General features: G+C 43.0%; 1 protein-coding gene across 1 annotated transcript; it reads left to right on the top strand.

Annotated features, from left to right (window-relative positions):
• The first annotated feature begins 231 nt into the window (after nucleotides 1-231).
• On the top strand, nucleotides 232-13,657 carry LOC120034067 (ribonucleoprotein PTB-binding 1-like). Its single transcript, XM_038980487.1, has 14 exons — nucleotides 232-586; nucleotides 2,282-2,348; nucleotides 2,494-2,963; nucleotides 4,497-4,688; nucleotides 4,801-4,921; nucleotides 5,529-5,629; nucleotides 6,087-6,165; nucleotides 8,451-8,638; nucleotides 8,768-8,849; nucleotides 8,960-9,090; nucleotides 10,511-10,582; nucleotides 10,738-10,869; nucleotides 11,512-11,571; nucleotides 11,674-13,657. The coding sequence occupies exons 1-14, from the start codon at nucleotides 272-274 to the stop codon at nucleotides 11,806-11,808; spliced, it is 2,145 nt and encodes a 714-aa protein (XP_038836415.1). The 5' UTR covers nucleotides 232-271; the 3' UTR covers nucleotides 11,809-13,657.
• Nucleotides 13,658-22,659: the final 9,002 nt, after the last annotated feature.

The following is a 22,659-nucleotide window of genomic DNA, read 5'->3' as shown; positions in this document are numbered from 1 at the left end:
ATTATATAGTGATTTTCTCCATATGTTCATACCGGTAATTCAATTCAATGTACTGGATCATGTAGGTTTGTTGAATTTGCAGTGGGGATCACTGGTTTTGATTTATGACAGGCAAGCTACAACTACCCGCCCCGCTTATGACGCGACGTGGTATAAAAAAAAAATGCATCCTCTCGTCCAATTAGAAACCGAGTTGCGCCCATGTGTGTATTGTTTAAACTGCTCAAATCTGAAGGTGTTGTCAGTTTCAGAAAACTTTCAAGCAAAGGTGATGGCGGCCGCGGTGTCCGTTAGCGCAGCTCCCAGAGAAGAAAATCCAAATGCAGGGCCCAATTTCGCTAGCCGTACACTTCACGAAAACTATGACCCCGCTGTCGAACACGAGAATTGGGTATCCAGGGATCCCGAACTCGAGCCCAGTGATGGGGATGCATCATCGGACAACGAGTGTCAGCGAAGGGTCGATGAAGAGTTGACGACGCTTAGCCCTGAAGAGATTGAGAGTCGCTTGGACAGAACTCGTCGAGAGTTTTACAATCGCCGGAAAATCATAATTAAAAACCTGCCATCCGATGTTAGCAATCAGGTAAGTTTCCTAAACTTTTTAGTTTTCACAAGCGTTAACGTAGAAATCTAACGCGGGTCAGTAATTTCATCAGATCAAGCCCAGGATGCAGCTCGTTAATCTAGTAACGTTATGTAAAAGATAAATAACTATACCCTTGCCATGAAATTGACATCTAGCTATATTACCAGTAGTTTAACGGAGTTCGCTGACTTGGTGATGTATGTATTCTAGTTAGCTAGCTTATCTTAACGTTAACGTTAGCTAGCATAGTTTCCTAGTAACAACGATTTGCGAACTAATTGTCGTTCCTAATTGTCGCGAATAAACTTTATTTGAGTTCTCAAAGTATCTGCTACGTGGTAGGTGATGTTTGGTGGTTATTCACCGCCTGACTGCTATTGCCCACTCCAACATCGCGCGTGGTTGATGGACAAGTTGAAAGTGCGGAATTAAAATCCTCGTGCGGAAAGGCAATGCTAGTTGCTAACGTTAGCAAAACTGTTTGTTTTGTTTTGACCAGTAATTGTCAGGCTATGGTATGACATGCATTTTATGTGACTGGTTCAGAAGTCTGTCGTTAAATTATTTTCAGTTAATGTCCTCATTGAAACCAACTTCATGGCCCTGGAACATTTTGTAAAAAAAAAAGTTGGAACATGCTTGACTCGTGGGGAACTGTGGCCTGTGCGCGTTTCATTGTTTGCTTGGGTGCATATTGGGAGTTCGAGATGGGAACGCGAGTAACAGTGACAAAGGGTTGAAGGTGTAGAGGCAACGTAGCCGCTTTCAGAAAATGCTAGACAGCATTGCGATTCGTTTGTGGAACAGGCAGCATTGTGGAACTACATTTCTCCTAGCACAGTGAATGGGCAACTTTTTTTCCTCCATTGCCCAATAGCTGGTGATGACTTTGCTTTTGTTTCATATTGGCAAAGACACTTGTTGCAAGCAATCATCCTAAATTGTTTTGATCAATACTGATGAGCATTTAGGTACTACAGATGGTGTATACTCAAATATTGTTGTGGAAAGCACTTGCCAATGTCACACTATCCCTAATTGGACATTTAAAAAACGGATAGCAGCATGCTTCGACCCCCCCCCCCCATGAATGGAACAGCAGGTCAGTGAATAAAAGTAGACATGTAGATGGAGCTACACAACAGATGGCTTTAGATTAGTGATGTTCACACATCACATTAGTTTGTCATGTTTTCAAGGGATTGTAGTGTCTAACACTTATTTTTATGCCTACAATACTACACCATTGTATGGTTAAACGTAGACCTGTACTAATCTGGTAATATCACATTTATGTTTTTAAGTGTTCTGTGGTAGTTGGAGAATAACCCAATAATGTATTATAAAGGTAATGGTATTCATTTAAGTCAAGTTAATAATTTAGCCGCGGTGGGCTGCCACTGCTAAATCGTTGCTTCCATGCCCAAAAATATGATAGAACCAACAATCACAAAAATAAAAACTAGATGGGGAGAATCTAAAATGGCATAAGGCCCCCATTTTTGTGTCACTCAGATGGCATAAGAACACTGCATAAGCCCAGGCAAGATGTGTAGAATTGCAGGAAATTAGCTTCAAAACATACAAATTCTCAGGCCAAGGAGGACTTTTAAAAATATTAGCAGGAGAGTTCTGTGGAAAAAATTATAGGGGGAACACTGATTGTAGCTAACCACACTTTCTCCCTTTCAGGAGGTACATGAGCTGTTGCGCAACTATGACTTGAAGTACTGTTTTGTGGACAAATACAAGGGAACAGGTAGGTAAAAAAAGACTAATTGGATGCAGCAGGCTCTGACAGAGCTAGACAAACATTCCTCAACTCTCTTCCTATTTCGAGCAATGTAACCTTCCACATAGTTTTTCACAGTCTTACCTCATATTCTCTCCTCTTCCCCCCTCAGCCTTCGTCACACTGCTCCATGGGGAGCAGGCACAATGTGCCATCAAAGAGTTCCACCAGCACATGATGCGGGAGCGGGAGATCTCTGTGCAGCTGCAGCCCACCGACGCGCTGCTGTGCATCGCCAACCTGCCCCACGCTTTCTCCCAGCAGCAGTTTGAGGAGCTGGTGAGACCCTTCGGCAACCTGGAGCGCTGCTTCCTGGTCCACAGCGCCTCCACTGGCCACTCCAAGGGCTACGGCTTCGTGGAGTACATGAAGAAGGACTCTGCGGCTAGGGCTAAGTCTGAGCTGCTGGGGAAGCAGCTGGGCTCCAGGATGCTGTACGTCCACTGGACTGAGGTGGGCTCCCTCACCTACCCCCTGCTGCACTCCAGGTGTCTCTGTGTGGACCGTCTGCCCCCCAGCCTGCTGACCGCCCAGGACCTCAGCAATGCCCTGGCTGACACGCACGCACCCATCTTCTGCCAGGTCAGTCACATGCGGACACGCACACAGCAACTCCAACGCCCTCGCACGCAAACTTGCACTGATATTTTCAGAGGATTTAACATGTGTATCTGACTCATGAATAGTATATATATCTAGTAGCTTTTCTCAGTTCAATTTGTATCTGAGTGGCTCCAGGATACTCTAGTAGCAAGCAGAACATACCTGCTTGTACTTTTGGCACTTCTTTTTACTTTGTTAGTCATGAAAGTTTCCCCCTATGTTTTTTTTTTTTTTTTTTTGAAGCAGCGGTGGCAAAGTTGGCGTGGGCATGGTATTAGAGGCCCTCTTGACCTCAAACCATTTAGTTTTAGAGCTAATTTCCTGCAATTCTGCACATTGCCATAGCATAAGAAAAAAGGTATAAGCAATCTGGGTGGCTCAAACGTATAACAAAATCAATTGAGTGCCAATGCCATGCCATTTTCAGAATTTTAGATTGTTCCGGACTGTTTTTACTTTGATTGTTAGTTCTTAAAGATATAGATATCCATTGTCTTGTCTACATACTTTATATCTGGTTTACACTGAATGTTTTACCATCCTGAAATATTTTTATTATTACATATTTTTATTATATATTAATTACAGTTTCAGTGGTGGCCACGATTTAAAAACTGCAGTGGACTGCTGCTATGTGCATGTAGGGGAAACACTGCAACTGCTTTTGTTTACACTGAGCAAGTGTGTTTGACACATCTGTTTGAGGTAGCTGTGCTACAAGGTTCAGATGGTTGTGTTATCATGTAACATGGGGCATCCGTAGTGATGACAGGATCTTGGGCAGTTCACGTGGCTATAGATGGAGTATTTTTGTATGAATCTGGCTTTCGAGCCCTCACCTTTGACCTGCTTTTCCTGTGGCCACTCTGTTTCTATAGCAATGAGCATTGCTGGTTTCTATGGTGATGACCACCTGACTCCCAGGTGGTGTCAGTCAACAGGGCTCTGACCCTACAGGCCTTTCTGGAATGAGACAGCAATGTCCTTTTGGCACCACAAGCACACATAGTCATTCATATACCTATAGGGCACAGTAGTTTGAGGTCTGGCAGAACACTGTTGCGTAATAGTGTGAGTGAGGCAATTTAACTATTGGACAGGTTAAGACTCAGGAATATGAAGCTCTTAATTTTTTTCATAGCTCACTTGGTCTTGTTACATTGTTTATTGCCTTTGTAGATTGACAAACGGGAGAGAATTGATTGGTAATTGCTTTTAAACATTGAGACTCCAGTAGTAGCTGTGGCAAACTGGAGAGAAGATTTGGGAACATGAAGTCCCAAGTATTTGCTCTACTTTATATTACAGAATGCCACTGGGCATGATTCAGTTTAATCCCACCTACTGTCTACCATCATATCAAATACGCCTTTCTACTAATTGTGTGGATGGTGTTTATAACAATGTCAAGATGTTTAATATTACTGAATTCTGTGTAAACCTATTTAAATGGCAAACGTAGTCATTAGTTTTGGACTGAATGCATATTTAACTTAATTTTCCTTTATTCAGTTGGCTCAGGGCCAGGATGACAGTTTCCGGCGGTTTGCTATGTTGGAGTTCTCCTCGGCAGAGATGGCTGAGCAGGTGCAGCGAGAGGCTGACGGCAGGGCGCTAGGTGGGACCCACATCCGCGTCTCCTTCTGTGCCCCTGGACCCCCGGGAAGGAGCATGCTGGCTGCCCTCATCGCTGCCCAGACCATGGTAAAGACTTCTTGGTTGCCACACCAGACCATATGTTTGAACTATTACTCCCTTATGTTACTGTGGTAAAACAACTGTTCTGAATGGCTGTCCTCCCCTTCCTCCTCCACAGGCCCTGAACCGAGGGAAAGGTCTCCTCCCTGAGCCCACAGCCATGCAGATCCTCACAGGCCTCAGTAACCCTGCCACCCTCAAGATGCTGCTCAACCCCCTCACCCAGGGCAGGAAACAAGGTGAGTAAGAACATGCCATTTTCTAAAGGAAGACAATGTATGGTTTGAGTCTCTTACCCTGGTGTGGGGGTAAGCTTTAAAGCAGGGGTGTCAAACTCATTCCATGGTGGGCCTAGTTCCTTTCAATTAAGACCTAGACAACCAGGTGAGGGGAGTTCTATACTAATTAGTGACCTTAATTCATCAATCAAGTACAAAGGAGCCAAAACCCGTAGAAATTCCGTGGAATGAGTTTGACACGTGCTTTTAAGCTACAATAGTAACTTTTTTGCCGACCTGACCAAATTCACATTGACAGACCTATAACTCACATTTCTTTCTCATTGTAAGCAAGTCTAAGAAGTGGTAGATATTTTCTATGCGCACAATTTCTATGCTTCTCATTAAGGTTTTTGTTTTTGAGTCTCTTTCTTTTGGTTTTGTACACCAGCTGAAAATATATTTCACATCGGTTTAGATCACACAATGATTCTCTACACTTGCTTGTTTTGTCACGAACTGAAATTGGGCAAACTATTAGAATTTTAACAGGGATGCATATTGCACCTTTTAATGCATGGTGAATGAATAGGTTGTCATGTCTTAAGGTCAAATGGTTTCTCTGCAGGTCTCCTTGGTGCTGCTCCCACCATGCCCCTGCTAGCTAACCCCGCCCTCTCTGCTGCTCTGCTCCAGCTCCTCCTCCAGAACCAGGCCCAAGTTCAACAGGTACCCTGCATACCATGCCCTGCATACTCACCACCTCCCTCTCTTCCAGCTCCTCTCCCCTCTTTTGTTGGTTCATTAGTCTCTCTCATCCACACTTCTCCTACTTTATTCTCTCCTCTACTATCAGCAAGCCTTTTTTGGGAATCATCTTCTCTGGGCTCAGGTGCTGCACAATAAAGAGAATCGACTACTTCCCTGTGTGAGTGATCACTGAGATATAGGTTTGTCTTGAAGGGATCGCTCCCTAAACCGAAGCTGGTAAATGCACAACCTTTTTGTGGTGCTTTTCTAGTAATATTAATGTGCAACTGGTTTGGTTTTGAAGTGTTTTACTGTGAATTCTGTTGACCGACATAATTCTGAAATGTGCCATTTTTGGTTCAGTAAATATCGGATATGTAGACTATTTTAGCATCTTGTGGGTCACTGAGGCGTGTCTAACTCATGTCTCCTACAGGCAGGACTGATGGGGGACAACCTTCTGGCTGCTATGCCTCTCCGGCAGGGAGTCCATCTGCTGGGAGACCTGCCTCAAGGTTTGGCCTTCCATACATCTCATTTTAAAATTCTTTATTGGCAAGACTAAAGTCTATTTGTATTGCCAATACAACTCACTAGTAGCTGTTTCTCTAGTTTGGCTTATTTATCACATACAGCAATGTTCTACATTGATGCTGAGCATTTGCATGCTATGCTAGCCCTGCTGCTCTGTTAGTGATTCCATTGCAGGTTCTTTACACATGTAGTGGATTTGGGCAGTACTTATTAGAGGTCGACCGACTAATTGGAATGGCCGATTTAATTAGGGCCGATTTCAAGTTTTCATAACAACTAGAAATCGGTGATTTTGGAATGCCGATTTAGCCTTTTATTTATTTGTATTTTTTTTAATGTACACCTTTATTTAACTAGGCAAGTCAGTTAAGAACACATTCTTATTTTCAATGACGGCCTAGGAACGGTGGGTTAACTGCCTTGTTCAGGGGCAGAACGACAGATTTTTACCTTGTCAGCTCAGGGATTCAATCTTGCAACCTTACGGTTAACTAGTCCAACGCTCTAACCACCTGCCTCACGAGGAGCCCGCCTGTTACGCGAATGCAGTAAGAAGCCAAGCTAAGTTGCTAGCTAGCATTAAACTTATCTTATAAAAAAACAACCAATCAATCATAATCACTAGTTGTAACTACACATGGTTGATGATATTACTTGTTTATCTAGCGTATCCTGCGTTGCATATAATCGATGCAGTGCCCATTTGCGAAAAATGACTCGTTGCTCCAACATGTACCTAACCATAAACATCAATGCCTTTCTTAAAATCAATACACAGAAGTATATATTTTTAAACCTGAATATTTAGCTAAAAGAAATCCAGGTTAGCAGGCAATATTAACCAGGTGAAATGGTGTATATGCAACAGTTTGGGCCGCCTGGCTCATTGCGAACTAATTTGCCAGAATTTTACGTAATGATGACATAACATTGAAGGTTGTGCAATGTAACAGGAATATTTAGACTTATGGGATGCCACCCGTTAGGTAAAATACGGAACGGTTCCGTATTTCACTGAAAGAATAAACGTTTTGTTTTCGAGATGATAGTTTCCGGATTCGACCATATTAATGACCAACGGCTCGTATTTCTGTGTGTTATGTTATAATTAAGTCTATGATTTGATAGAGCAGTCTGACTGAGCGGTGGTAGGCACCAGCAGGCTCGTAAGCATTCATTCAAATAGCATTTTCGTGCGTTTTGCCAGAAGCTCTTCCCAATGCTTCAAGCATTGCGCTGTTTATGACTTCAAGCCTATCAACTCCCGAGATTAGGCTGGTGTAACCGATGTGAAATGGCTAGCTAGTTAGCAGGGTGCGTGCTAATAGCGTTTCAAACATCACTCGCTCTGAGACTTGGAGGGGTTGTTCCCCTTGCTCTGCATGGGTAACGCTGCTTCGAGGGTGGCTGTTGTCGTTGTGTTCCTGGTTCGAGCCCAGGTAGGAGCGAGGAGAGGGATGGAATTTATACTGTTACACTGGCAATACTAAAGTGCCTATAAGAACATCCAATAATCAAAGGTATATGAAATGACTACAACCAAAAACTTCTTACCTGGGAATATTGTAGACTCATGTTAAAAGGAATCACCAGCTTTCATATGTTCTCATGTTCTGAGCAAGGAACTTAAATGTTAGCTTTCTTACATGGCACATATTGCACTTTTACTTAATTCTCCAACACTTTGTTTTTGCAATATTTAAACCAAATTGAACATGTTTCATTTATTTGAGGCTAGTTTGATTTTATTGATGTATTATTACATTTACATTTTAGTCATTTAGCAGACGCTCTTATCCAGAGCGACTTATAGTAGAGTGCATACATTTTATTACATTTTTACATACTGAGACAAGGATATCCCTACCGGCCAAACCCTCCCTAACCCGGACGACGCTATGCCAATTGTGCGTCGCCCCACGGACCTCCCGGTTGCGGCCGGCTGCGACAGAGCCTGGGCGCGAACCCAGAGACTCTGGTGGCGCAGCTAGCACTGCGATGCAGTGCCCTAGACCACTGCGCCACCCGGGAGGCCGGGTATTGTTGTAATTGTCATTATTACAAATTGGCCGATCGGTATCGGCTTTTTTTGGTCCTCCAATAATCGGTATCGGCGTTGAAAAATCATAATCGGTCGACCTCTTGTGCTTATTACATCTAGGTTATTTACTGTTAGTGTTGTATTGATTTTCAGTGTAATCTCAGGGCTCTCTACAGTGTAGTGATGGGGTGTTATATTAATAAGGTGTTTGTCTCGTGTCCCCAGGCGGTGTGGTTCCATCCCTGGGCCTCCAGTCAGACCCTATGGGCCCCGTAAACCTCCACTCTATGGGTCACCCCCTGGGCAGAGAGTCTCCCACCAGCTTCTCCCAGAACCCCTCCCCCACTCTCCAGGGCATGTCAATCTCCCACCTGGGTGGAGTGATGGGGACAGAGGGGCTTACAGCACCTGGGGTATGATGATTAAAATGCTCTGTATACTTTTAATATTGTCCCTACTAGCAGGGATGCTCAAGTCATTGTGCCTCATTACATAACATCAAGTCCCCTGATTTATTATTTTTACAATGTTTTTTTCAATAGATGTCCATACTAGGACACCCTCCAAACGATGTAAATCTTCCCCAAAACTCCTTCAATGTCCACAGCCTGTTCCCATCCTCAGGTGAGCTGCCCTTCCTACTGTCTGCAGCCTGTGAAGTTTGGCTCTGATTTCTTCCCAATACTGACCCATAGGGTTTTTCACCTCTTCCATTCCTGCTGTCCTTCACACAGGCGCCAACTGCAGGCCCCACCCTTACAGGAAGAGACCAGCGCTAGGCGACCAGCGCACACAGAACATCCACTGTAACTACAGGCTGCGCTACCAGGAGTCCTACACCCCAGACTACCCCCCAATACACCAGGTAGGTTCCCCTTATCCTCTAACCTTTACTGTCCAGCCCTAGTGCCTGGCATGGCTAATGTGTTGTGATAGAATGCCTGGTCATTGATGTTTATTTGATATCTGAGGACACTGCTGTCTTGGTTAAGGTCATTGTGGCCACAGGTGGGTTTTTTACCTCCCTGGCTGCCCAGTGGTCAGTGCATAGACTTTTTTCTAGTGTGATAGAACAGTGGGCCTGCTTATCAGCACCACTTCCTGTCTGGCTACCCTGTCCTCACAATGGTTTGAACCTAGGGTCCTCTGCCTCTCAAACATGGGACTGCCCGCTTGACAACGTACTAGCCAGATGCGCCACCAAAAAGCTTGCAGCTGTGGAGTAAGAGTACGATACGATCTTAATAACTTCTTAGTGATTGGGAGCAGTATTTTCACATCCGGATGAAAAGCGCACCCAAAGTAAACTGCCTGTTACTCAGGCCCAGAAGCTAGGATATGCATATACTTGGTAGATTTGGATAGAAAACACTAAAGTTTCTAAAACTGTTAAAATAATGTCTGAGTATAACAGAACTGATTTGGCAGGCAAAACCCTGAGGACAAACCATCCAGGGGGGAAAAAATTGAGGTCATAGTATTTCCCATTGGTTTTCTATTGAAAGCCCTATTTAATAGGAACCTGGTTGCAGTTCCTATAGCTTTCACCAGATGTCAACAGTCTTTAGAAATTGCTTGATGTTTTTATTTTGAGAAATGAAGTACGGCTGTTCTTTAAGTGTCATTCCTGATGGATTCTACTTTCTGGTGCGCGTGAACTGGAACGCGCTTCACGTTTTTATCCGGTATTGAAAACAGTTTATCCCGTCTTAAATTTTATCGATTATTTACGTTTTAGGATACCTGAGGTTGGATTAGGAACGTTGTTTGGACCAAGTTTACAGTTAACTTATTAGATACTTTGTAGTCATGTTGGGCGAGTTGGTACCGGTGTATTTCTGACCAAACGCGCCAAATGGACATTTTGGAGATATAAAGGACATTATCAAACAGAAGGACCATTTGTGATGTTTCTGGGACATTTGAGTGCCAACAGAAGATCTTCAAAGGTAAGGCATTTATTATATCGTTATTTCTGACTTGTGTCGCCACCTGCCAGCGGGGCGCTGTCCTCAGATAATCGCACGGTTTGCTTTCGCCGTAAAGCCTTTTTGAAATCTGACAATGCTGCTGGATTAACTAGAAGTTGAGCTTTATTTTTATGTATTACTTATATTTTTGTGAATATTGATTTTTCTGTGGTTTGAATTTGGCGCTCTGCAATTTCACTGGATGTTGTCAAATCGATCCCGCTAACGGGATTGGCGCGGGAAGGGATCACTAACAGGTGTTAACTTGGTTACATGAGCAGCAGGTTTAATGGCGTCTGGCTCCTCTCTCCCCAGGACCCTCTGGCCCATTTGTATGAACAGCAGGAGGCTCTGGACACTGGAGCTCTGGCAGGGTTCGGACAGCAGGTAAGAGACACTACCATCTCCACTTTTCACATCCAGCCTTCAAACTGTGGCATCTCTTGCCTTTTTAATTTCCACTCTCCTTTGTTATCTTGAATTTTTATATATACATGTGTAACTACATGCAGCATAGAATAACTTGATGAATGTCTCCGTAGCGGTTTGGTCACCCCGGCTACAGTGAGCAGGCCTCCTCCCACTATAGTTACCCCCCCAGCCCGCCCTCGTCTTCCTACTACAGCTCGGTGGCACCCGGCCCCGGCAGCCTCCCCTCCGGCCATCTCAACAAGGTAGGCCCACACTGACACCCACCCTCACTGCTGCTTAGACTTTTCCTCTGCCTCTTCCCAATGTAATCAACAGATCTAATGAGGATTGAGTGTCTGATCAAAATATAAAGGATGACCTCTGTTATTTAGACTTAGCGGAGATGTCTTGACATCTGTTGGCTAGCCTAGCACCCATGTTGGGGACAATCTAAGTTCTAAAACGTTATGAAACAGTTGGGCTGAAAATGTTAAGTCAAATTATTGGCTAAATCTGGGTGTCCTTGGTCCACTCAGACGAATGCTGACAACACATGATCCGATATGCTTGAAGCCGTACATTGTTGCATAACCACAGTAGCCATGCTGGCAGAACGATGACAAACAAAATGGCGGAGGAGTGTCCTGCAGAGATTTTGTAGCAGAATCCTGTGAAGTCACATGTGGATGTTCGATATTGCGTCTTTCTGTTTGAGTGGACTGTGTCAAAGTTGAAGGGATAGATCGGGCTTTACTGTGCCTGTTTGTTCCTCTTAGTTTTGCGCTCACAAAGACCCAAGCCGCCCGTCTTTACTGGAAATCAAAACGTACATATTGTGCCTTTTTTAGATGAGACCAATGCATTGTGGTTCTGTTTTGATCACTGAACACTGTTTGTCTGTTCAGGCTGTGGGCATGCCTCCTGTGAGCCACTCTAACCTGTACCCATCTGGTCTGGGGATGAAGGTCAGTGTGCCTCTTTGTCATTGTCGGTTGGTCTGCCATTTCCTGTTCTGTCCCCGTTTTTCACCATGGCATTTACAGTAGTTATGTCTCTGCCCCCTCTAGACTCCCATTGGTGGTCACAAGCGTCTGATCCCGTCTCCAGAGCCCAGCCCAGAAGGGGGCTACGTGGGACAACACTCCCAGGGCCTGGGGGGCCACTATGCTGACTCCTACCTGAAACGCAAGCGTGTCTTCTAATGTAAACCAATCAAAGCTTCTTGTACGATTTGCCAATTAACAGCCAGGATATGGCTCTATTTCCCCCAGGAGCTCCTCCAATCAGCTTTTAGGTCTGGGCTTGGCGGTCCAGTGGTCTCTCACTTGTGTTCCTGCCAGCGATTTTCCCCCCCCCCTGGAGGGCGCTGGGGTTGCAGCCAGTCGCTAATCAGGACATAACAATGCGTGCCAGTGTATGGGAGTTTTGATGTTGTTTTTTGTGTGTAAATATATGATTTCAGTGTGCTTGTAAATGAAATTTTATCCTTTGATTTTTAATGTCTTATTTTTTCTATCAGGAAATCCCTTTGTTTAAAAATGGGGAGTTACCTTGTACTATAAGAAAATAATTGTAAAATCTGATTTCAGGTCTTTTTTTCCTCTGCGTATTCCCTTCATTGGTTGGCTGAGCACTTTTAATTTTAATTTTTATATTTTGTATTAGTTTTTTCTTCCTGTTGTGATGGTGTCAACGGGTTTCTATTTTTAAAAGTTTTTCCTCCCATTATTTTTGTATATAGTTCATTAGTTTGATGGGATGTTTTTTTTCTTCCCGCTCCTTCCTCCTACAGGGATTATGTACTGACTGTCTGGACAGGATTCAGGCCTTCGATTCATGTAGATCTGTGTAGCAGTACTGCCTTTGTCCTTTGGAAAAACTGTCCCCTTACCAAAAAACTAGTCTGGAATATGCTGTTTTCCACCCCTCCATCTCATTTGGGAGCCCGTTCTCTGCACTGAATGTTTGGTGTTGCACTTGGAGGACACGGGTGGGTCACAATTCTCCAGGTTTGTTGCATTTCTACTGTTCTCACTACTTTTTTATTTTTACCCCCCATTCTGTTCTCTGCAGAATCTTGTATATTCTGTTTTGACGTGAGCTCTTTGTCGGCTGAGTATTTGCATCTCAACCACCATGGCACCTGATTTGCTCTCGTTCGTTTGGAGGGGATGGTAGCTGTGCCTTATCCAGACTTTAATATCTACAGATTATAACAGTAAGCAGGGACACCTGTAGCCTCTGTTCACCCAAGCCTAAACATTAATTAACTGTACTTTCATTTATTAATGAGCCATGGCTAGGTTGGCTCTCCTGTGGCTGGCTGTCCCTCCCCTGTAGACCAGCAGGGGGGGCTGTTTATCCTCAGGCAAAACTGAAATTAAATCAAGCTTGACAGTTTCACACTGATGGTTGACAAACTGAAACAGGTTGTAGAATTTATATCCAGTTTTCCAGTCCAGGAGAAGTTGACTTCCTATCTGAAGTGTTACTATGATGGGAGTGTCCAGTGACTCTTAACAGGTGTTTACTCGGCCTGCCTCGAAGGTTTGCATGGAAATTAAGCTTATGATTGGTCAGTGATTGAGTTCTTAGTCTGTGAAGAATAATCTGGTTGACATTTTGATCGTGATCACCATTACCTCTTGACTTCTGATGGGAACTGCAATTACACTTGAGCCTTAAGTTATTATTTTTTTGTCATCTCATCTTCCCCTCTGGGCTTTTTGACTACATCCCATTGTTTTTTGCCGAGTACATACTTTAAAGCTTGATCATTTCCTCGGAGACCTAAACTCTTGTTTTCTCAATCATATCTTTGGCCTCTGGTCTGTTTTAAGATTGAATCTGCTGCTCAATATTTTGTGTGTTTTAGTGACCATTACCAAGTGCAGCCACCTGTCTAATGGTAGCTTTCCCCATGTTCTGTATTGACCAATAGGTGCTGCTCTATATGAATTAAGATTGCTTTTGTTTTTCCTCATACATGCTGTCTGTCATCTGTAATGCGATATGTGTCTGTTTTGGAGCAAGTAAATGTTATTTAATTAATCTTTTTGTGGTTAGTTCATTTACATGGTCAATATGCTGGCTGTGTTCGACCGCGCTTGTGTTACGTTTTGATGCTCAGTTAACTCAGGAAAACACTGACTTGCAAAGTTTGGTTGACAGCGTTGCCATGGATGCAGCCACCACACCTGAGCCCCCCCCTGCCTTCTCTCATAAGTGAGGAACACAGATCAAACTTGTAAATAAATTGTTACTCCTGTGGCTCTCTAGTACCCCTTTGGGTTGTTCATGTTATTTATAACACTACCTCCATAATCCTTAACTGTCAAATGAATACATTTAGAGTCCTGTACTCATGCAACTGGCTTAAAGAAGCCCCATAATTCCAAATACCAGATGGTTGGCATGCAGACCAGCACTCATTTTTGGTTGTAGGTCTACCCTATGCACAAGGACTGTTTCAATAGTCTTTCCTAAACCAATTCTGCTATTCATCAACTGACATTTTCATTGGCTGCCTTGAAACCACTGTCAAGGTAAATCAATGATACAATAGATGGCTTCAGAATACAGATACAAACTGACCAAGTATGGCTTCTGTCATGACTGCTGCGTAGGATGGCTGTTAGGGGGTGAGGATAGTTCTGTTTTTCTTGTTTCTGGGCCTGTGCCTTGGGCCACAAAGTGTCTCCCACATGCACAACACAGTCCTGGAGTTGCACAGACATGGAGAAGGATGTTAGTCTACTTTAGACTTGGTGAACGTGGCTCTGGCAATTCATATACTGGCTGACGCAGCCTGCTTCCCAGAGTCATGGCTGTGTTTGTCAACTCCAAAGGTTAAGATTTAAATACTACTCGTATCAATAAACACACAACCGGTGCGTTTTGTGGCGAGGAGGATAAATGTCAATACGAAATGGAGAGACTGGCATGAGTATGGAAAATGTGGAAATGTTAACTCTTAGTTTTGTCCAGTTCTCCCTCTGACTAGTCAGTGGGTAATAGGAGGGGGAGTTATGACTGGTGTTTAGGGTACATTATATTGTGGACATCATGGTTGTACAGTAGGGTGGAAATGTTTTGAAACGGAGTACTTCTAACTGAGCTTGTCCAATAAAATGTGTTTACTGTTTCCTTATCTTACAGCAGAAAAAGAGCTGATGCGGTTAAGGCCATCAGCACTTTGATACTTGTGAAAACCGTTGGGTTAGGGCACACCATGGCCTAACGTTTTACTGATGGTGCCCTTCACCCCCTCAGCTCCTCTACTGTAAGAAACAAGGGGGACTGAAGAGGTCCTGTAATCAGGCTACAAGGTGACTTTGGCTGGCTGTTACTGTCTCCTGGTCACAACCGCTAGAAGTAGCAGCAGTTATTGACTGGGGCACTGAGGTGAAACAAATTAGATCCCATGTAGAGGAAATGTTTGATTTACATTTAGGCAGCGAACATTGGCTGAACACCATTCTCATATGGTTTAAATGGAACGTTCATATCAATTTTATGACAAAGGAAACAAATGTTACCATAGAAATGGAACGTTGCTCAGATGGTTGCATCATTTTAGCATATTGGAAACGATAAATCTGCTCACCTCCCATTTTGTATTTGTTGATACTTTTAGTGCCCCTAATCTCTCTTGTGGTGCCTGCTGTCTGTAACCAGAGCGCTCTGGGGGAACCACCAAACGCGGCTCAGTGGACGGTGTGTCAGACACATTTAGATTTCTGCCTTTCATATTTCCACCCACGCGCGTAGTTGCCGTTGAATGCTGCAGAAACCTGTCATTTTCCAAAATACAGGAGGGAGGGAAGTGCTAGGAAAAGCAGAGGACTGCACCGTAAATATCAGCAGCAGAGAAAACAATGGTTTCCCTGTGCTACACTTACAGACATGAAGTGTGCCTATTATGCAGGATCAATTCTGTTTAATCAGTATAGTGAAATGACAATTGAACACTCAATCAACCAGAGACTGTTAGGGGGTTTACAAATCACACTAATTTTCAGATACAGGAGCTGTTTTTAGCATGAATACCTCTTGGACCCTCCCCCCTTTCCACTACATGGCTTGCATTGCTGACTATAAAAGCTTTGGTAGGTGAAGTGAAAAATGTAAGGCTGCCTGCTATGTTTTATTAATCAGGAATCTGTGGTGGCCAATGGGTCCGGTTCCAAAGTTAAAATAAAAATCGATTGCTTTGCCATGTACGCTCCATTTCAGTGGTGCCACATCCGTGGTGTCCAATGCCCATGTTCCATACAGAAGCAGTATCAGCATCATTACTAATTGTGTTTGAAACAGAAGCCATGGCAGTGGATGGGGAGATGGGAGAGCAGCAGTGAGGAAATTGGACAGCCTTGTGGATGGGTCAGCTACTGGATTTTGCTCTCAGATATCCTCTCCAGCCTCATCAATATGGTCTTAAGAAGCTCCTAAATCTACTTATCTGGCCTTTAAAGTCATAGATGTTGCTCAGCTGGTCCCCAAAGTAAACCACAGTCTCCTCAAGGTCTCCCATTCCTAATACATTAGATCACGTCATCTCCCTCTCTTTCCCACCTCGGCCCTGGAACACAAACACACACAGAGAGACACTGCAGTCCAGGTTCAAATGGAGTTTAAAGGAGGACGCTGGTCGGTAACGGGCTCATAGCCAATATGAATACGCTGCTCCACCACTGCAGCATTGCAGAAAAAGAAAATGTAGACACTGAGGTTATTTCTAGTTTTGTATCAGACCATGTAATACAAAATACATCAGATACCCCGCTGGAGGAAAATACATCTATTTCATTCTTATGCGTGGCTGCATTCACATGGTGGCCATTCTCTGACACCATAGGCATATGAGCATGTATGGACTACCTTCCACCACCCATTGTCCTACAGTACAAATGATCAACCACATATTTACTGATACACGTGATCACCACACACACACAAAGTGAGTGGCCAGGCCAGATTATTCTTCACTGTCAGAAAAGTGGTGTGGATTAATATTTCATGGGCCTCCCTAAGAGGAGCTCCAATTCCCTGGTGCACACACTACACTACGTTACACTACACACAGCTTGGGACAGAGGCCAGACAGACACAGGGCTTTCTTGGCATGATATAAATAGAGGAGTCTTTCATGTTTTGGTGATGCATCAAAGAGCGAGAGTGCTCCTTTTCCGGAATCATCTTAATATCAATATTCCAAAACATCAAATACCCAGCAGGCACAGGTTTATGTTGGGCTCTCTTTCTCTCTCACAGACAGACAGACACGCATACACTATATTCAGAGGACTAATGTGAATAACCTCCACATTGTTTCGCCAGCAGCATGTAATATAATTTACGAAAGTTCAGTCAGTAAGGCTGGTCTGAATGGATCGTCACTATCATGAATCTAGTCAACTCATATAATTCACATTGCTTACTATCTCACTTACCAGCAGGTATTTATAAGGTAGTGTCTATAACGTTACCTCATCAGTATAGCCGGTATTCATAGGGTAGTGTTTATAATGGTACCTCATTAGCACATCCGGTATTTATATGGTAGCTTTTATAAAGATACCTCATCAGCGTAACAGGTATTTATATGGTAATGATTATAACATTACCTCATAAGCATATCAGGTATCTATGGTAGTGTTCATAATGTTACCTCATAAGCATATCAGGTATCTATGGTAGTGTTCATAATGTTACCTCATCAGCATATCAGGTATCTATGGTAGTGTTCATAATGTTACCTCATCAGCATATCAGGTATCTATGGTAGTGTTCATAATGTTACCTCGTCAGCATATCAGGTATCTATGGTAGTGTTCATAATGTTACCTCATCAGCATATCAGGTATCTATGGTAGTGTTCATAATGTTACCTCATCAGCATATCAGGTATCTATGGTAGTGTTCATAATGTTACCTCGTCAGCATATCAGGTATCTATGGTAGTGTTCATAATGTTACCTCATCGGCATATCAGGTATCTATGGTAGTGTTCATAATGTTACCTCATCAGCATATCAGGTATCTATGGTAGTGTTCATAATGTTACCTCATCGGCATATCAGGTATCTATGGTAGTGTTCATAATGTTACCTCATCGGCATATCAGGTATCTATGGTAGTGTTCATAATGTTACCTCATCGGCATATCAGGTATCTATGGTAGTGTTCATAATGTTACCTCATCGGCATATCAGGTATCTATGGTAGTGTTCATAATGTTACCTCATCGGCATATCAGGTATCTATGGTAGTGTTCATAATGTTACCTCATCGGCATATCAGGTATCTATGGTAGTGTTCATAATGTTACCTCATCAGCATAGCAGGTACAGTATTTACACTGAGTACACAAAACATTAAGAACCCCTGCTCTTTCCAGGTGAAAGTTTTGATCCCTTATTGATGTCCCTTATTGAACCCACTTCAATCAGTGTAGATGAAGGGGAGGAGACAGGTTAAAGGAGTATTTTCAAGCCTTCAGACAATTGAGACATGGATTGTGTGTGTGCCATTCAGAGGATGAATGGACAAGACAAAAGATTTAAGTGCTTGTGAATGGGGTATGGTAGTAGATGCCAGGAGCACCAGTTTGTGTGAAGAACTGGTTCTGTGTGGCTCAGTTGGTAGAGAATGGCTAGGGTTGTGGATTCAATTCCCATGGGGAATAAGAATGAAAAATGTATTCACTCACTACTGTAATTCACTCTGGATAAGAGTGTCTGCTAAATTACTCAAATGTAACAGCAACACTGCTGGGTTTTTCATGCTCAACAGTTTCCTGTGTGCATCAAGAATGGTCCACCACACAAAGGACATCCAGCAAACTTGACACAACGGTGGGAAGCATTGGAGTCAATATGGGCTAACGTCCCTGTGGAATTCTTTCGATGCTGTGTAGATTCCTTGTCCTGTGGTTAAAGGGCTCAGGTCTCTTGGTTATGATTTGGAGAATGCATTCAGACTTATAAAATGTGAATATACAAGGTTCCATTATTTTTGTATTAAAGGCCCAATGTAGTTGTTTTTATCTCAATCAGTGCTGATATTAGCATGTAAATCTTGGTGGGACAAATACCCCCACATTTTTTAGATGCATGCCAGCAAAGCCAAGACACAACACAACACTAAACAATACATTAATTGCACTATAACAGAGACAAACGGTGCCCACAAACTGTTAGGGCCTACATAAAGCTGTCCCAACAGCAGAGATTTATTTTCAGCACAATGGAGTGAATCCTTACCACTGCTACAACTGGCTGTCAGTGGAGCCTTGTTTGGCATCGAAACAATTAATTCAGCCTTGTTTACTGCCTTTTTAAAAAACATACAGTGGGGCAAAAAAGTATTTAGTCAGCCACCAATTGTGCAAGTTCTCCCACTTAAAAAGATGAGGCCTGTAATTTTCATCATAGGTACACTTCAACTATGACAGACAAAATGAGAAAAAAAAAATCCAGAAAATCACATTGTAGGATTTTTAATTAATTAATTTGCAAATTATGGTGGAAATAAGTATTTGGTCATCTACAAACAAGCAAGATATCTGGCTCTCACAGACCTGTAACTTCTTCTTTAAGAGGCTCCTCTGTCCTCCACTCGTTACCTGTATTAATGGCACCTGTTTGAACTTGTTATCAGTATAAAAGACACCTGTCCACAACCTCAAACAGTCACACTCCAAACTCCACTATGGCCAAGACCAAAGAGCTGTCAAAGGACACCAGAAACAAAATTGTAGACCTGCACCAGGCTGGGAAGACAATCTGCAATAGGTAAGCAGCTTGGTTTGAAGAAATCAACTGTGGGAGCAATTATTAGGAAATGGAAGACATACAAGACCACTGATAATCTCCCTCGATCTGGGGCTCCACGCAAGATCTCACCCCGTGGGGTCAAAATGATCACAAGAACGGTGAGCAAAAATCCCAGAACCACACGGGGGGACCTAGTGAATGACCTGCAGAGAGCTGGGACCAAAGTAACAAAGCCTACCATCAGTAACACACTACGCCGCCAGGGACTCAAATCCTGCAGTGCCAGACGTGTCCCCCTGCTTAAGCCAGTACATGTCCAGGCCCGTCTGAAGTTTGCTAGAGAGCATTTGTATGATCCAGAAGAAGATTAGGAGAATGTCATATGGTCAGATGAAACCAAAATAGCTTTTTGGTAAAAACTCAACTCGTCGTGTTTGGAGGACAAAGAATGCTGAGTTGCATCCAAAGAACACCATACCTACTGTGAAGCATGGGGGTGGAAACATCATGCTTTGGGGCTGTTTTTCTGCAAAGGGACCAGGACGACTGATCCGTGTAAAGGAAAGAATGAATGGGGCCATGTATCGTGAGATTTTGAGTGAAAACCTCCTTCCATCAGCAAGGGCATTGAAGATGAAACGTGGCTGGGTCTTTCAGCATGACAATGATCCCAAACACACCGCCCGGGCAACGAAGGAGTGGCTTCGTAAGAAGCATTTCAAGGTCCTGGAGTGGCCTAGCCAGTCTCCAGATCTCAACCCCATAGAAAATCTTTGGAGGGAGTTGAAAGTCCGTGTTGCCCAGCAACAGCCCCAAAACATCACTGCTCTAGAGGAGATCTGCATGGAGGAATGAGCCAAAATACCAGCAACAGTGTGTGAAAACCTTGTGAAGACTTACAGAAAACGTTTGACCTCTGTCATTGCCAACAAAGGGTATATAACAAAGTATTGAGATAAACTTTTGTTATTGACCAAATACTTATTTTCCACCATAATTTGCAAATAAATTCATAAAAAATCCTACAATGTTATTTCCTGGATTTTTTTTCTCATTTTGTCTGTCATAGTTGAAGTGTACCTATGATGAAAATTACAGGCCTCTCTCATCTTTTTAAGTGGGAGAACTTGCACAATTGGTGGCTGACTAAATACTTTTTTGCCCCACTGTAGCTGATATGGCTGACTTGCTTAAAAAAATGTGGTTTCTACTGAAACATTAACGAGCGAGCTAAAACGGACATGGCACAGCGGTCTAAGGCACTGCATCTCAGTGCTAGAGGCGTCACTACAGACACCCTGGTTCGAATCCAGGCTATATCACAACAGGCCGTGATTAGGAGTCCCATAGGGCGGCGCACAATTGGCCCAGCTTCGTCCGGGTTTGGCCGGTGTAGGCCGTCATTGTAAATAAGAATTTGTTCTTAACTGACTTGCCTAGTTAAACAAAATAAAGAAAATATATATAGATCTATGTGTTCAGCACTTTTGAAATGTACAGCGCCAGAATGCAGAAAAATGGGCTGCTCTTAAAGTATTTTCCCTGTTCACCAAGTCAGAACCATAGGATAAATAAAGGGGACAATGAAAGCTCTTACAATATTAGATGATGAAATTTCTCACAAACAGGTTATAGGCTACATGTGCACCACTGAGTCAGAACAGTAACGTTAGGCGAAATTAAGAGGTGAAAATAGACCAAATTATTAGGGTGAGGCACATGGGCAACTAACAGCTTACTACACAACATACACTTAGTATTACTTTCTTAGTTACTGTATACATATCTCCCTGGCATATTACATCATTTATGCAGCAGCATTTAAGACATTTTTGGACTCACGTTGTGGTGAAGTGCTCACTTAAACAGGAAGGTGGCGCGGCGGTCCTTCGTGGGCAAATTTTGTCATCAAAGAAAGAGAAAGATTGACAATTCCGAGTTGGATGACCGTTCAAAACGTATTTTCCCAGTCTGAGCTTGTTTATTCCCGACTTCCCAGTTGCAATGCTTGCGGTTAGACACTGTCACCGATTCCTTTCAAACCACTCATTGTTGGATTTGCGATTTCCAACTTTGTTGTGTAATGTTTATGTCCAATGGCGGATGAGCACGATACATTTTATCTATAATTTCTCTTCATTATTTCTCTTCATATGACAAGGATTAAAAAGGATTTGCAAGTAGATTGTCGACTTGATTCATGATGATGACTGCTAGCTAAGATTTTGAAAGTAAGATGTTGACATGATCAGTCCAATCAAAGCTACTGTACATATAACGTGATTTGACGTAATTTCATCTGTGGCCAATGACCTTGAGCCTTCATGGAAAGGCACTACTAATGTAACTATATGCAGAGGGCTAGAATTTTCCATGTCTACCCTTACTAAGGACTGGTGACTTAGTTTCCCCATGAGTGACAGGACACTGAGCCAATCACAGCACAACACTCCTATTTTCTGCTGGTCCGCCCCACCACCACGGAAAGCACTGAGCTAGGCTGAAACACCTGCATCTTGGAGCTGCCTTACTCAAGAAAACAAAAAAAGAGACCATGTTTGTATGCGGCTTTATTCACTCAATTATATATTTATATTTTTTACATTGTTTGAAAACTGATATGTGACTCGTATTAATGCCAAAATAACATGCAAAACAGGCAAGCCCCCCCAAAAAAATATGTCCCACCTGCCCTGAATGACGTGCACTGGTCTCAATATCAAATAATTTCTGGGTAACAATTAAGTACCTTACTGTTAAAAAAAAAAAGACAAAAAGGAAACGAAAATAGCTTCTTAGCAAAGAACAATTTCTCAAACAAGAATGTTGCTAGGACTGTCTGGGAGTGGTCTGAGTGAGGGGCCTAATTGGACGAGCCTAATGGGAGGGATATGTAACCTGAAAGGTTTGAAACTATGTGTTATTGATCCATTAACTTATACTGCAGGCCAAAACTTCATCTCAACAAAACAGGCGGACATTTCAGGTGTTCTTTTCAAACAGTTCTTACACTAAACTGCATTTTCATCATTTTCACAATTTCACAGAACTATTCCAACCTCACACTATAAATGCAAAAGTATGTGGACACCCCTTCAAATTAGTGGATTCGGCTATTTCAGCCACACCCGTTGCTGACAGGTGTATAAATTAGAGCACAGAGCCATAAAATCTCCATAGACAAACATTGGCAGTAGAATGGCCTTACTGAAGAGCTCAGTGACTTTCAACGTGGCACCGTCATAGGATGCCACCTTTCCAACAAGTCAGTTCGTC

This window comes from Salvelinus namaycush, chromosome 41 (genome assembly GCF_016432855.1).
Source record: "Salvelinus namaycush isolate Seneca chromosome 41, SaNama_1.0, whole genome shotgun sequence".
Lineage (NCBI taxonomy): Eukaryota > Metazoa > Chordata > Actinopteri > Salmoniformes > Salmonidae > Salvelinus > Salvelinus namaycush.
This window is presented reverse-complemented; position numbering and strand designations above follow the sequence as displayed.